Consider the following 15,943-nt stretch of genomic DNA (forward strand, 5'->3'; position numbering starts at 1 on the left):
AATACTGAAGTGTAAAGTATACATACATGACATTATATCGGTATGGCAGGATTTTCTCATCAATTCCATTGTCAGAAAATAAAAACTGCTACATACCTCTATGCAGATTCATCTGCCCGCTGTCCCCTGATCTGAAGTTTACCTCACTCCTCAGATGGCCGAGAACAGCAATATGATCTTAACTACTCCGGCTAAAATCATAGCAAAACTCTGGTAGATTCTTCTTCAAACTCTGCCAGAGAGGTAATAACACACTCCGGTGCTATTTTAAAATAACAAACTTTTGATTGAAGATATAAAACTAAGTATAATCACCATAGTCCTCTCACACATCCTATCTAGTCGTTGGGTGCAAGAGAATGACTGGGAGTGACGTAGAGGGGAGGAGCTATATGCAGCTCTGCTGGGTGAATCCTCTTGCACTTCCTGTTGGGGAGGAGTAATATCCCAGAAGTAATGATGACCCGTGGACTGATCACACTTAACAGAAGAAACAACGTTTTGCAATGTGATGTTACATTTTAAGATATTTAAATACTCAAATACAGTAACTAGAAGAAGGGTAGTAAAAGTATATTTATATTGCTTTACTATTATACACACAGTAACTAACCTGTTCCTGTGCACGGTTTAGCAAGCATAATGCTTCAAGATCAAACTGATTCTCTGTAAGCCGAGCCTGGGCAACTGCACGCTCATTCATTGCTGAAGTGATATCCACTTGCTTTTTAAAAAAAACAAAAAAACAAAGACAAAAAAGAAGAAAGAATCAAATGTTAATATCACTTATATTTTTTATGTAATCTAGAATGACTTATTACAATATTTAGAACAGTATCAATGATGAGTGATGTAGTTTCAATTATGTGATCAAAGAACAATGTATCATTAAAACAAATAAAAACCAATAATATTAATTGAAATGTCAGAACAGCAAATTACACTCCCATACTAAATTACTGAAAAAAACAAACAATTCATTGTGTATGGGTAATGGCTAACTTTTTGTAAAAAAAAAAAAAAAAAAAAAAAAAAAAAAATTGGAAAAAAAACAACAACAAATTGTAAAAAAACAAACAAAAAAACCACACAAATAACTTTACCAGGTTCACCCAGGTGGGTGAAGTCAGTGTGTTGACAAAGTCACTAAAGATTTAAAGATCTTCCTTTGTTATAAAACCTTTATAAGCCTTTGTAAAGCTAGAATCTATTCCAGTACTGGAAAATTGTGTGGATGCCATATGAACTGCTGCTCTGAAGTTAATAAAAGAGAAAATAAAGATATATCTCAATAATCGATTGCTTAATGAATTTCTAGTTTAAAGTATTGTTTGACAGTTTTTTTTTTTTTTTAAGAAAAATAAGTAAATAAAGAAAAAGTAAAGTAAATGAAACACTTTTCCAATTTACTTCTATTATCAAACTTGCTTCATTCTCTTGGAATCCTTTGTTGAAGGAGCAGCAATGCACTACCGGGAGATAGGTGAGCCAATAAAGAGAGGCATATGTGCAGCCACAAATCTACTTTTCAACAAAAGATACTAACAGAACAAAGCAAATTACAGAACAGAAGCGAATTTGAAAGTTGCTTTAATTTTGACTTTGATTTTTATTATTTCACTTGTTAAATGAACATTAATTAATGTTGTTGTTATATGGCAGTCCAGAATCTGACAATGAAGGATAGATACCAAGAAAGAGTTTATTCGGAGAACAGAAGTATACTGATTATTTTTAAAATTGCATCTCAATCTGAGTCATGAAAAGTTATTTTCCCTTTAAAGTTTTCACATTTATTTTAGAAAGTATTAGGAAATAGAAGTACAGATGGCCCTCGGTTTATGCCGGTTCAATTTGTGCCGTTTCAGAATAACAACCTTTTTTTTCAGTCATGTGCAGTAATTAAAATAGCCAGTAGGTGGAGCTGTCCGCTTGTTTTGCAGCAAAGTTATGCAACTTAACAGGTCAGAAATTGATCTGTCTACACAGAACAGACATCAGCTATCGAGCAGCCACTTCCCTATTATCTTTCTGTCCAGCTGCTTGAGGTGAAGGAGCCTAACTGACTATTAATCACTGCAGATTGAAATGCATAGAATAGGTGCAGACCCAATATTATCTAACATGATAACAATGCAGAGAACTGATTGCAGAAAAATGCAAGTAAAAAAATGTTTTTGTTCATTAAACTTAGTTTGATGATGATGCAATCTGTTGTGTGATTATTTTATTAGGTGCTGTTAGCAAATGTTTTTGTTCATTAAACTTAGTTTGATGATGATACAATCTATATTATTAGGTTTATAATGCTGTTTAGCATTTAAAGTCTTCATTTCAAAGCTTTAAAAATAATGTATTAGGTGTTACTTATGACAATTTTGAGAGGGGCCTAGAACCTAACTCCCTCACTTCCCATTGACTTACATTATAAACTGGGTTTCAATTTACAACGGTTTCGATTTACAACCATTCCTCCTGGAACCTAACCCCAGCGTAAACGGAGGGCTACCTGTATTGTAACTGATGAAGACTGCCTCAAATAAGGAATGTATATGTGACTTTAAATGCAGTTTTTTGTTATTTATAAATGTTACCTAAGATATCCAAAGCACAAATTAATCACATAACGTAATATTGGTTTAAAGGGCTGTAAAACCCACATAAAATATTTTGAGATATTTGAGATATTGAGATAAGACAGAGCATACAATACATATATATATATATATATATATATATATAAACGTTTGCTTTGCTCCCATGCTATTCTTTGTTGAAGAGATACATAGGTAAGTGTCTGGAGCAGTACATGGTAGGAAATAGTGCTGCCATCTAGTGCTCTTGTTAAAGTTTAACATCCTTGAAAAATTGCACAAGCATGCTACTGAGCATTCATCAATGCTTTTCAACAAAAGATACCAAAAGAACAAAAATATTTGAGAAGTAAATTAGAAAGTTGTTTAAAATTGCATGCTCTATCTGAATCAAAGGGAAAAGGAAGGAAGGGGGGGAGGGCCAAACACCAAAATGATAAATCATATAATTATTTTCAAAAGTAATTAAGACATACATATATTATTAATTTGTAATGGGCAATGACAGCAAGTTAATTAGGCAGAATCTGGAAGCCTCTCATTTACCATCACTTTACATTTTAGTTGGGTGGTGTTGCCCATGAAATAGGGTCTGGGGAGAATACTGACACGATTTATAGGGTCTAAAGAAGTAACTTTTTGTAATACTTAGTTATTGTTTCTGCCACATGCATGTCAGAATGTGTCCCTTTAGTCTCATGTAGATAGTGCTTTAATAATTAGACCTAGTTTCTAAATGGATGGCAGACATATTAGAGAAGCTTAATATGAAATATCTCACTAATGAAGTGGACTAAGTTCAGCGGTGTGGACAAATAATTCTAAAAAAGATCTCTCCAATTTGCAGTTGTCACTGTAATAAAATATTTTTACAAGCCTAAGGATTATAAATTAAATAAAAAAAATAAAAAAAAAGTATTTCATAGTATATCATTTATATGCATCAAAACAGACAAATACATAGTATCAATATACTTCGATTGCGCATAAACAGAGTTTGTCAATTATCCTGGTCAGGCCAGGTTGATTTTAATCTGAGGTAGCAGAGGTCTAGAAATGTAAAAAAAACACCTAAAAAAAAACATAAATAAAAATTAAAGTATCGGTTGCAGGTTTGCATTCCTTTTAATTTTCAAACAATAAAATCAAGGTAAATGTGCTACTTCATACACTCCAGCAGGTAAAATGGATCATTGGAAACACATTCAATGAGAAGAAAAATGTAATTTATCCTTACCTGATAAATTCCTTTCTTTAATGGTGATGAGAGTCCACGAGCCATTACTCCTGGGAATTCCACTCCTGACCACTAGGAGGCGACAAAGGTAAAACTCCAAAAGCATTTAGAAACCCTCCCACCTTACTGGAAACTAGTCTCACACATAGCCAAAAAAAATAGTCAGGAAAGGATAAGAGCAAAAAAAGGAGCAGGAAAAAAGAAAAAGAAGAGGTGCATACTTTAGCTGCTGCCAGAAAAAAAATAATTATGAGGACCCCCCCAAAAAAAACAAAACGGCTGGATCCTGTGGACTCTTACTACCATGAAATAAATTAATGTATCAGTTAAGCGTAAATTATATGTTCTTTTATACAGGTGGTAAGAGTCCACAATACTTTCTAATAAAAAGCTGCTTCAGAAGAAGCAAAACAAAAAAATGGTATAATTTAGTAAAGGTATGTAAGGAAGATCAAGTAGCTGAATTTCAAATCTGATCAGATACCTAATTCTTAAAATCCAAGGAAGTAGCAACTGACCTAGTAGAATAAGCAGTAATACGTTTAGGAGGAGACTGTCCCGCTTCCAAGTAAGCCTTAATAATCAAAAGCTTAAGCCAGGAAGCTAATGAAATGGCTGTAGCCTTCTGAACTGTTCTAGTTCTGGAAATATGTACAAACAGAATTGAAGATTGTCTAAAATCCTTAGTAGAATGCAAATAGAATTTTAAGGCTCTGACAACATCCAAATTATGAAGAAGCCTCTCCTTAGAATTAGAACAAGGAACAACAATCTCACGATTAGGCAAGATATCAAATGCAGTTCTCAATAACACCTTATCTTGATAAAAAAAAACAAGATATGGAGGCTCAAAGGAAAGAGCAGACAATTCAGAAACACTTCTGGAAGAAAAATAGCCAAGAGAAAAAGAAACTTTTAGGGCAAAAGCTGAATATCCACATTATGCATAGGTTCAAAATTAAAAACCTACAAAACTCTTAAAACCAAACTAAGCTTCCACAGAGGAGAAATTGGCTTAATAACTGCCTAAAGCTTGGACAAAACTCTGAATATCAGGAAACTTGGAAATCTTCTGGTGACACAAGACTGAAATCTGTCCCTTTAAAGAGCTGACGGATTAAACCTTTATCCAAACCATCATGAAAACAGAATTTATGTTTACCTGATAAATTACTTTCTCCAACGGTGTGTCCGGTCCACGGCGTCATCCTTACTTGTGGGATATTCTCTTCCCCAACAGGAAATGGCAAAGAGCCCAGCAAAGCTGGTCACATGATCCCTCCTAGGCTCCGCCTACCCCAGTCATTCGACCGACGTTAAGGAGGAATATTTGCATAGGAGAAACCATATGGTACCGTGGTGACTGTAGTTAAAGAAAATAAATTATCAGACCTGATTAAAAAAACCAGGGCGGGCCGTGGACCGGACACACCGTTGGAGAAAGTAATTTATCAGGTAAACATAAATTCTGTTTTCTCCAACATAGGTGTGTCCGGTCCACGGCGTCATCCTTACTTGTGGGAACCAATACCAAAGCTTTAGGACACGGATGAAGGGAGGGAGCAAATCAGGTCACCTAAATGGAAGGCACCACGGCTTGCAAAACCTTTCTCCCAAAAATAGCCTCAGAAGAAGCAAAAGTATCAAACTTGTAAAATTTGGTAAAAGTGTGCAGTGAAGACCAAGTCGCTGCCCTACATATCTGATCAACAGAAGCCTCGTTCTTGAAGGCCCATGTGGAAGCCACAGCCCTAGTGGAATGAGCTGTGATTCTTTCGGGAGGCTGCCGTCCGGCAGTCTCGTAAGCCAATCTGATGATGCTTTTAATCCAAAAAGAGAGAGAGGTAGAAGTTGCTTTTTGACCTCTCCTTTTACCAGAATAAACAACAAACAAGGAAGATGTTTGTCTAAAATCCTTTGTAGCATCTAAATAGAATTTTAGAGCGCGAACAACATCCAAATTGTGCAACAAACGTTCCTTCTTTGAAACTGGTTTCGGACACAGAGAAGGTACGATAATCTCCTGGTTAATGTTTTTGTTAGAAGCAACTTTTGGAAGAAAACCAGGTTTAGTACGTAAAACCACCTTATCTGCATGGAACACCAGATAAGGAGGAGAACACTGCAGAGCAGATAATTCTGAAACTCTTCTAGCAGAAGAAATTGCAACTAAAAACAAAACTTTCCAAGATAATAACTTAATATCAACGGAATGCAAGGGTTCAAACGGAACCCCCTGAAGAACTGAAAGAACTAAATTGAGACTCCAAGGAGGAGTCAAAGGTTTGTAAACAGGCTTAATTCTAACCAGAGCCTGAACAAAGGCTTGAACATCTGGCACAGCAGCCAGTTTTTTGTGAAGTAACACCGACAAGGCAGAAATCTGTCCCTTCAGGGAACTTGCAGATAATCCTTTTTCCAATCCTTCTTGAAGGAAGGATAGAATCCTAGGAATCTTAACCTTGTCCCAAGAGAATCCTTTAGATTCACACCAACAGATATATTTTTTCCAAATTTTGTGGTAAATCTTTCTAGTTACAGGCTTTCTGGCCTGAACAAGAGTATCAATAACAGAATCTGAGAACCCTCGCTTCGATAAAATCAAGCGTTCAATCTCCAAGCAGTCAGCTGGAGTGAAACCAGATTCGGATGTTCGAACGGACCCTGAACAAGAAGGTCTCGTCTCAAAGGTAGCTTCCAAGGTGGAGCCGATGACATATTCACCAGATCTGCATACCAAGTCCTGCGTGGCCACGCAGGAGCTATCAAGATCACCGACGCCCTCTCCTGATTGATCCTGGCTACCAGCCTGGGGATGAGAGGAAACGGCGGGAACACATAAGCTAGTTTGAAGGTCCAAGGTGCTACTAGTGCATCCACTAGAGCCGCCTTGGGATCCCTGGATCTGGACCCGTAGCAAGGAACTTTGAAGTTCTGACGAGAGGCCATCAGATCCATGTCTGGAATGCCCCACAGCTGAGTGACTTGGGCAAAGATTTCCGGATGGAGTTCCCACTCCCCCGGATGCAATGTCTGACGACTCAGAAAATCCGCTTCCCAATTTTCCACTCCTGGGATGTGGATAGCAGACAGGTGGCAGGAGTGAGACTCCGCCCATAGAATGATTTTGGTCACTTCTTCCATCGCTAGGGAACTCCTTGTTCCCCCCTGATGGTTGATGTACGCAACAGTTGTCATGTTGTCTGATTGAAACCGTATGAACTTGGCCCTCGCTAGCTGAGGCCAAGCCTTGAGAGCATTGAATATCGCTCTCAGTTCCAGAATATTTATCGGTAGAAGAGATTCTTCCCGAGACCAAAGACCCTGAGCTTTCAGGGATCCCCAGACCGCGCCCCAGCCCATCAGACTGGCGTCGGTCGTGACAATGACCCACTCTGGTCTGCGGAATGTCATCCCTTGTGACAGGTTGTCCAGGGACAGCCACCAACGGAGTGAGTCTCTGGTCCTCTGATTTACTTGTATCTTCGGAGACAAGTCTGTATAGTCCCCATTCCACTGACTGAGCATGCACAGTTGTAATGGTCTTAGATGAATGCGCGCAAAAGGAACTATGTCCATTGCCGCTACCATCAACCCGATCACTTCCATGCACTGAGCTATGGAAGGAAGAGGAACGGAATGAAGTATCCGACAAGAGTCTAGAAGCTTTGTTTTTCTGGCCTCTGTCAGAAAAATCCTCATTTCTAAGGAGTCTATTATTGTTCCCAAGAAGGGAACCCTTGTTGACGGGGATAGAGAACTCTTTTCCACGTTCACTTTCCATCCGTGAGATCTGAGAAAGGCCAGGACAATGTCCGTGTGAGCCTTTGCTTGAGGAAGGGACGACGCTTGAATCAGAATGTCGTCCAAGTAAGGTACTACAGCAATGCCCCTTGGTCTTAGCACAGCTAGAAGGGACCCTAGTACCTTTGTGAAAATCCTTGGAGCAGTGGCTAATCCGAAAGGAAGCGCCACGAACTGGTAATGTTTGTCCAGGAATGCGAACCTTAGGAACCGATGATGTTCCTTGTGGATAGGAATATGTAGATACGCATCCTTTAAATCCACCGTGGTCATGAATTGACCTTCCTGGATGGAAGGAAGAATAGTTCGAATGGTTTCCATCTTGAACGATGGAACCTTGAGAAACTTGTTTAAGATCTTGAGATCTAAGATTGGTCTGAACGTTCCCTCTTTTTTGGGAACTATGAACAGATTGGAGTAGAACCCCATCCCTTGTTCTCTTAATGGAACAGGATGAATCACTCCCATTTTTAACAGGTCTTCTACACAATGTAAGAATGCCTGACTTTTTATGTGGTCTGAAGACAACTGAGACCTGTGGAACCTCCCCCTTGGGGGAAGTCCCTTGAATTCCAGAAGATAACCTTGGGAGACTATTTCTAGCGCCCAAGGATCCAGAACATCTCTTGCCCAAGCCTGAGCGAAGAGAGAGAGTCTGCCCCCCACCAGATCCGGTCCCGGATCGGGGGCCAACATTTCATGCTGTCTTGGTAGCAGTGGCAGGTTTCTTGGCCTGCTTTCCCTTGTTCCAGCCTTGCATTGGTCTCCAAGCTGGCTTGGCTTGAGAAGTATTACCCTCTTGCTTAGAGGACGTAGCACCTTGGGCTGGTCCGTTTCTACGAAAGGGACGAAAATTAGGTTTATTTTTTGCCTTGAAAGGCCGATCCTGAGGAAGGGCGTGGCCCTTACCCCCAGTGATATCAGAGATAATCTCTTTCAAGTCAGGGCCAAACAGCGTTTTCCCCTTGAAAGGAATGTTAAGTAGCTTGTTCTTGGAAGACGCATCAGCCGACCAAGATTTCAACCAAAGCGCTCTGCGCGCCACAATAGCAAACCCAGAATTCTTAGCCGCTAACCTAGCCAATTGCAAAGTGGCGTCTAGGGTGAAAGAATTAGCCAATTTGAGAGCATTGATTCTGTCCATAATCTCCTCCAAAGGAGGAGAATCACTATCGACCGCTCTTATCAGATCATCGAACCAGAAACATGCGGCTGTAGCGACAGGGACAATGCATGAAATTGGTTGTAGAAGGTAACCTTGCTGAACAAACATTTTTTTAAGCAAACCTTCTAATTTTTTATCCATAGGATCTTTGAAAGCACAACTATCCTCTATGGGTATAGTGGTGCGTTTGTTTAAAGTGGAAACCGCTCCCTCGACCTTGGGGACTGTCTGCCATAAGTCCTTTCTGGGGTCGACCATAGGAAACAATTTTTTAAATATGGGGGGAGGGACGAAAGGAATACCGGGCCTTTCCCATTCTTTATTAACAATGTCCGCCACCCGCTTGGGTATAGGAAAAGCTTCTGGGAGCCCCGGCACCTCTAGGAACTTGTCCATTTTACAAAGTTTCTCTGGGATGACCAACTTGTCACAATCATCCAGAGTGGATAATACCTCCTTAAGCAGAATGCGGAGATGTTCCAACTTAAATTTAAATGCAATCACATCAGGTTCAGCCTGTTGAGAAATGTTCCCTGAATCAGTAATTTCTCCCTCAGACAAAACCTCCCTGGCCCCATCAGACTGGGTTAGGGGCCCTTCAGAAATATTATTATCAGCGTCGTCATGCTCTTCAGTATCTAAAACAGAGCAGCCGCGCTTACGCTGATAAGTGTTCATTTTGGCTAAAATGTTTTTGACAGAATTATCCATTACAGCCGTTAATTGTTGCATAGTAAGGAGTATTGGCGCGCTAGATGTACTAGGGGCCTCCTGAGTGGGCAAGACTCGTGTAGACGAAGGAGGGAATGATGCAGTACCATGCTTACTCCCCTCACTTGAGGAATCATCTTGGGCATCATTGTCATTATCACATAAATCACATTTATTTAAATGAATAGGAATTCTGGCTTCCCCACATTCAGAACACAGTCTATCTGGTAGTTCAGACATGTTAAACAGGCATAAACTTGATAACAAAGTACAAAAAACGTTTTAAAATAAAACCGTTACTGTCACTTTAAATTTTAAACTGAACACACTTTATTACTGCAATTGCGAAAAAACATGAAGGAATTGTTCAAAATTCACCAAATTTTCACCACAGTGTCTTAAAGCCTTAAAAGTATTGCACACCAAATTTGGAAGCTTTAACCCTTAAAATAACGGAACCGGAGCCGTTTTGAACTTTAACCCCTTTACAGTCCCTGGTATCTGCTTTGCTGAGACCCAACCAAGCCCAAAGGGGAATACGATACCAAATGACGCCTTCAGAAAGTCTTTTCTAAGTATCAGAGCTCCTCTCACATGCGACTGCATGCCATGCCTCTCAAAAACAAGTGCGCAACACCGGCGCGAAAATGAGGCTCTGCTTATGCTTTGGGAAAGCCCCTAAAGAATAAGGTGTCTAAACCAGTGCCTGCCGATATTATTATATCAAAATACCCAGAAAAAATGATTCCTCAAGGCTAAATATGTGTTAATAATGAATCGATTTAGCCCAAAAAAAGTCTACAGTTTTAATAAGCCCTTGTGAAGCCCTTATTTACGATCGTAATAAACATGGCTTACCGGATCCCATAGGGAAAATGACAGCTTCCAGCATTACATCGTCTTGTTAGAATGTGTCATACCTCAAGCAGCAAGAGACTGCACACTGTTCCCCCAACTGAAGTTAATTGCTCTCAACAGTCCTGTGTGGAACAGCCATGGATTTTAGTGACGGTTGCTAAAATCATTTTCCTCATACAAACAGAAATCTTCATCTCTTTTCTGTTTCTGAGTAAATAGTACATACCAGCACTATTTCAAAATAACAAACTCTTGATTGAATAATAAAAACTACAGTTAAACACTAAAAAACTCTAAGCCATCTCCGTGGAGATGTTGCCTGTACAACGGCAAAGAGAATGACTGGGGTAGGCGGAGCCTAGGAGGGATCATGTGACCAGCTTTGCTGGGCTCTTTGCCATTTCCTGTTGGGGAAGAGAATATCCCACAAGTAAGGACGCCGCCGTGGACCGGACACACCTATGTTGGAGAAAAAAGAGTGCCAGCTAAAACCATGCTTCACACAACAAGAAATAAAGGCCTTCCAAAACTTTGATAAATCACAGATCTACGGGCTTGAATCAGTCTCATTAACAAAATAAGAAATACCAAGCACTCAATTTCCAAGCCATCAAGTTTAGAGACTTGAGATCCTGATGAAAAAAACAGACCTTGAGACAGGAGGTTGTGGTGCAGAGGAAGAAGTCACAGAGAACAACTCGACATCTGAACCAAATCCGCAAACCAAGTTCTGCGAGGCCAAGATGGAACAATCAGAATTACTGATGATACTTCCTGCTTGATTCTGGCTATCACTCTTGGTAACAGAACAAAATAAGGAAATATGTAAGCCAGATGAAACAACCAAGGAGCTACTAAAGCATCCACAAACTCCGCCTGAGGATCCCTGGACCTCGCAAAGTATCTGGGAAGTAATCAGATCTATTTCTAAAAGACCCCTTAGAAACACAATCTGACTGAAAACTTCTACTGCACTGCAAAGCTTGTACTAAGATTGCTCTCTGCCGAAGTCTAAATCCAAAACACATTCCTCATCGCAAGGGAACTGTGAGTTTTGCTCTGATAAATGATGTAGGCCACCACTATGACATTGTCTGACTGGAAATGCAGATAAGTCTGTCTTTTCAGGAGAGGGCAGCTCTGAAAGGCCCTGAAAAGTTCCAGAACATGTATCGGCAACCTCGTCTCCTGAGGGGACTAAACTCCTTGTGCTAACTGGGACCTCCAGAATGCACCCAACCAGAAGGACATGCCTCTTTCGTGATCACAATTCAATTTTGACAAACAAAGGATGCCCCAAGAACAATGAGTTAATGATTTATCCACCAGGAAAAGGATTGCCTAGTTCTGAAATACATAAGGATTTTTTGAGATAGAGTACGATCTCTGCATCACTGATGAAGCATACAAAGCTGGAGAGGTCTCATGTGAAACCGAGCAAAAGGAATAGCATCTGATGCTGCTATCATCAGACCTAACACCTTCATGCTAAAAGCTAGAGGGAACAGGAACTGACTGAAGATTTGAAGCTGCTAATAACTTCAACCTCCGTTGCTACGTTAAGGAAATTCTCATGGAGACAATCTATTATGACACCTAGGAAACTAACCCTGGACTAAGTAGAAAGATAACTCTTTGAAAAATTGATTCTCCAACCATGCTCTTGAAGAAACAACAAGAGTCTGTCAGTGTAAAATAATGCTAAAGGTAAAAACAGAGCCTGTACCAAAATGTCATCCAGGTAAGGAACCACAAAAACACCCTGAGCTCTAATTACAGATAAAAGTCCCCTAAACCTTTGTAAAAATTCTGGGAGCAGTAGCCAGACAAAATGGAAGAGCAACAAATGGAATGCAAAACTTAAAAACTGATGATCCCTGACAATATGGATATGAAGATAAGCATCCTTCAAATCTATTGTGGACATAAACTGCCCTTGTTGAAAAAGAGGTAGAATAGTCTGAACTGACTCCATCTTAAAAGTAGGAACCCTGAGAAACTTGTTTAAAATCTTTAAATCTTGAACAGGTCTATAAGTTTCCTCCTTTGTGGGAACAATGAAGAGGTTTGGGGAACAAAAAAACTCTGTCCCTGCTATTACTTCCATAGATTCCAGATTTAAGACTTACTGAAAAAAGGCTCTTGTCTTTACAAAATTCCTTGGAACATGAGATACTATAAACTTTCCACTGGGAGGCCTCAATTTGAAACCAATTCGGTATCCATGGGAAACTATATTTAGAAACCATGACTCTCGAACAGATTGAAACCAAGCCCTCTGAAAGAGACGTAATCTGCCCCCCACCAGAAGTTCTGGATCGGTGGGCCGCACCTTCATGCTGACTTAGTAGAGAAGACAGGGTTCTTTAACTGTTTTGACTTGTTCCAATTAGAAGAGGAGCACTTTTTGGTTCCTAGATTGCCAAAAGGAAATATAACGGTTAGAAGCCCTGTTCTTACCCTTAGACTTCTTGTCTGGAGGGAGAAAAGCTCCTTTACCTCCAGTCACAGTAGATATAATAGCATCCAGACCAGCCCCAAACAAGATTTTACCTTGAAAAGGAAGGGACAAAAGCATAGACTTAGAAACCATGTCAGCTGACCATCATTTTAACCACAAGTCCCTCCTGGTCAGAATGGCTAATGCAATATTTTTTACATTAATCTTGCGGCATCACAAATGAAAACATTAGCTGACCAGAAGGGTCTTAATTGATTGAAAAACGCCTCATCAGTAGACTCATCTGAAAACTGCTCAGATAAGCTATCACACCAAAGAGTAGAGGATGCAAAACCACAAGCAATACCAATTGCTGGACTTAAAAGCCGATAAAAATACTCTTATTTCCTGTTCATGAGGTCTCTAAGAGAGGTACTATCTTCCAGAGGAATAGTAGCATGTTTAGCCAAATTAGAAATAGCCCCATCTACCTTAGGGATAGTTTCCCCAAGCTCTATGATTGAAGCAGGTAAAAGGAAACATCTTTATAAATTTCAAAGCTGGATTAAAGGGGATACCAGACTTGAATCACTCATTAGAATTTCAGAGATAGCATCTGGAAACCGAAAAACCTCCGGTGACTTAGCAGTAGGTTTAGAAATCAAATCCAGTTGTTTAACAGACTTATCCTCAGGAACCTTCGAATCCTGAACCCCTAAGGTACATAAAACTTTAAAGAGAGAATAAAGATGTTCAATCTTAAACAGAAAAGATGATGATTCTGTATCTTGATCAGAAACAGACTCCTGATCATCTGATTTATTCTCAGAAGGTGAGGTATTTTCAGACGAACCAGAATCAGAAACATGCAGCTTAACAGAGTTAGACCTATTTAAATCAGATAAGCTAGAGGAGAAATTAACAGAAACCAGCCTTTTATGTTTACTTGGAGGAGGCTAGGGCTGTGCAATATACCGCGGACGCGGTTATAAACAGCGATTAACTGTCGCAATTTTTGTTATTTTATTTTTTACTCTGATCGTCATTAAAACGGAGGAGGAGGAGGTCCTCCAGGCTTCCATTGTATGAAGGAGGATGAGAGGTGGACCTGTGGGCGGACCTGAGAAGCCCGCAAAACGGCCATTTTTTTGTAGAGTATGTGGAAGCAGCAGCCACAGTCCTTCATCTGGGAGTGTGGTGGTGGTCAAGCGTTGGTGAATCTACTGTAAACAGTATTGTACAAAAAATGTAAAGTGCCACTGACTTTTTTTTTTTTTTTTAACTTCTGTGATGCATAACATTTGATTCCATTGCATTCCATGATAATTGAGTTGTGTGTGATCATCAATCATCATAGTATGAGCAACTGAGTAGTAGTAGTAGTAGTGTCCAAGAAAGTTTAAAGTTTTTTTTTTTTTTTTTTAACTTCTATGATGCAGAACATTGATTGATTCTATTCCCTGATACTTGAGTGTAGATAGATGATCAATAATGATAGTATTTTTAACTGAAAAATTAAGGTGTTTTAGTAATTTTTAATAAAATCGCAAGTCGGGTCGAAAACCGCGATTTTATTTATTTTTTTAAATCGCTCAGCCGCCAATATTTCAGACACAAAAAAAAAACAAACAAAATAAAAAACGAAACACTTAATATTAGTAGGAAAGTGTTCAGAGGATCTAGCTTCTAACAAACTAACATGTAAAGTACTGGGGAAAGAATCAGTTTGCACCATCATGAAAAACCCAGGCCTAGACTAAAAACCACAGAAAAACATAATTTATGTAAGAACTTACCTGATAAATTCATTTCTTTCATATTAGCAAGAGTCCATGAGCTAGTGACGTATGGGATATACATTCCTACCAGGAGGGGCAAAGTTTCCCAAACCTCAAAATGCCTATAAATACACCCCTCACCACACCCACAAATCAGTTTAACGCATAGTCAAGAAGTGGGGTGATAAGAAAAAAAGTGCGAAAGCATAAAAAATAAGGAATTTGAATAATTGTGCTTTATACAAAGAAATCATAGCCACCACAAAAAGGGTGGGCCTCATGGACTCTTGCTAATATGAAAGAAATGAATTTATCAGGTAAGTTCTTACATAAATTATGTTTTCTTTCATGTAATTAGCAAGAGTCCATGAGCTAGTGACGTATGGGATAATGACTACCCAAGATGTGGATCTTCCACGCAAGAGTCACTAGAGAGGGAGGGATAAAATAAAGACAGCCAATTCCGCTGAAAATAATCCACACCCAAAATAAAGTTTAAATCTTATAATGAAAAAAACTGAAATTATAAGCAGAAGAATCAAACTGAAACAGCTGCCTGAAGTACTTTTCTACCAAAAACTGCTTCAGAAGAAGAAAACACATCAAAATGGTAGAATTTAGTAAAAGTATGCAAAGAAGACCAAGTTGCTGCTTTGCAAATCTGATCAACCGAAGCTTCATTCCTAAACGCCCAGGAAGTAGAAACTGACCTAGAAGAATGAGCTGTAATCCTTTGAGGCGGAGTTTTACCCGACTCGACATAAGCATGATGAATTAAAGATTTCAACCAAGATGCCAAAGAAATGGCAGAGGCCTTCTGACCTTTCCTAGAACCGGAAAAGATAACAAATAGACTAGAAGTCTTTCGGAAATTCTTAGTAGCTTCAACATAATATTTCAAAGCTCTAACTACATCCAAAGAATGCAATGATTTCTCCTTAGAATTCTTAGGATTAGGACATAATGAAGGAACCACAATTTCTCTACTAATGTTGTTAGAATTCACAACCTTGGGTAAAAATTAAAAAGAAGTTTGCAACACCGCCTTATCCTGATGAAAAATCAGAAAAGGAGACTCACAAGAAAGAGCAGATAATTCAGAAACTCTTCTAGCAGAAGAGATGGCCAAAAGAAACAAAACATTCCAAGAAAGTAATTTAATGTCCAATGAATGCATAGGTTCAAACGGAGGAGCTTGAAGAGCCCCCAGAACCAAATTCAAACTCCAAGGAGGAGAAATTGACTTAATGACAGGCTTTATACGAACCAAAGCTTGCACAAAACAATGAATATCAGGAAGATTAGCAATCTTTCTGTGAAAAAGAACAGAAAGAGCAGAGATTTGTCCTTTCAAGG

At 39.3% G+C, this 15,943-nt stretch overlaps 1 protein-coding gene across 1 annotated transcript in view; it reads right to left on the minus strand.

The window, feature by feature from the left end:
• The window catches only part of SON (SON DNA and RNA binding protein), a gene marked incomplete in the record, with an annotated part of 747,918 nt that overhangs the window by 123,647 nt on the left and 608,328 nt on the right, over positions 1-15,943 (minus strand). Inside the window, 1 exon segment of the mRNA XM_053705170.1 lies at positions 614-724. Coding sequence (XP_053561145.1) covers positions 614-724 — 111 coding nt within the window.

Source organism: Bombina bombina, chromosome 3 (genome assembly GCF_027579735.1).
Source record: "Bombina bombina isolate aBomBom1 chromosome 3, aBomBom1.pri, whole genome shotgun sequence".
Classification (NCBI taxonomy): Eukaryota; Metazoa; Chordata; class Amphibia; order Anura; family Bombinatoridae; genus Bombina; species Bombina bombina.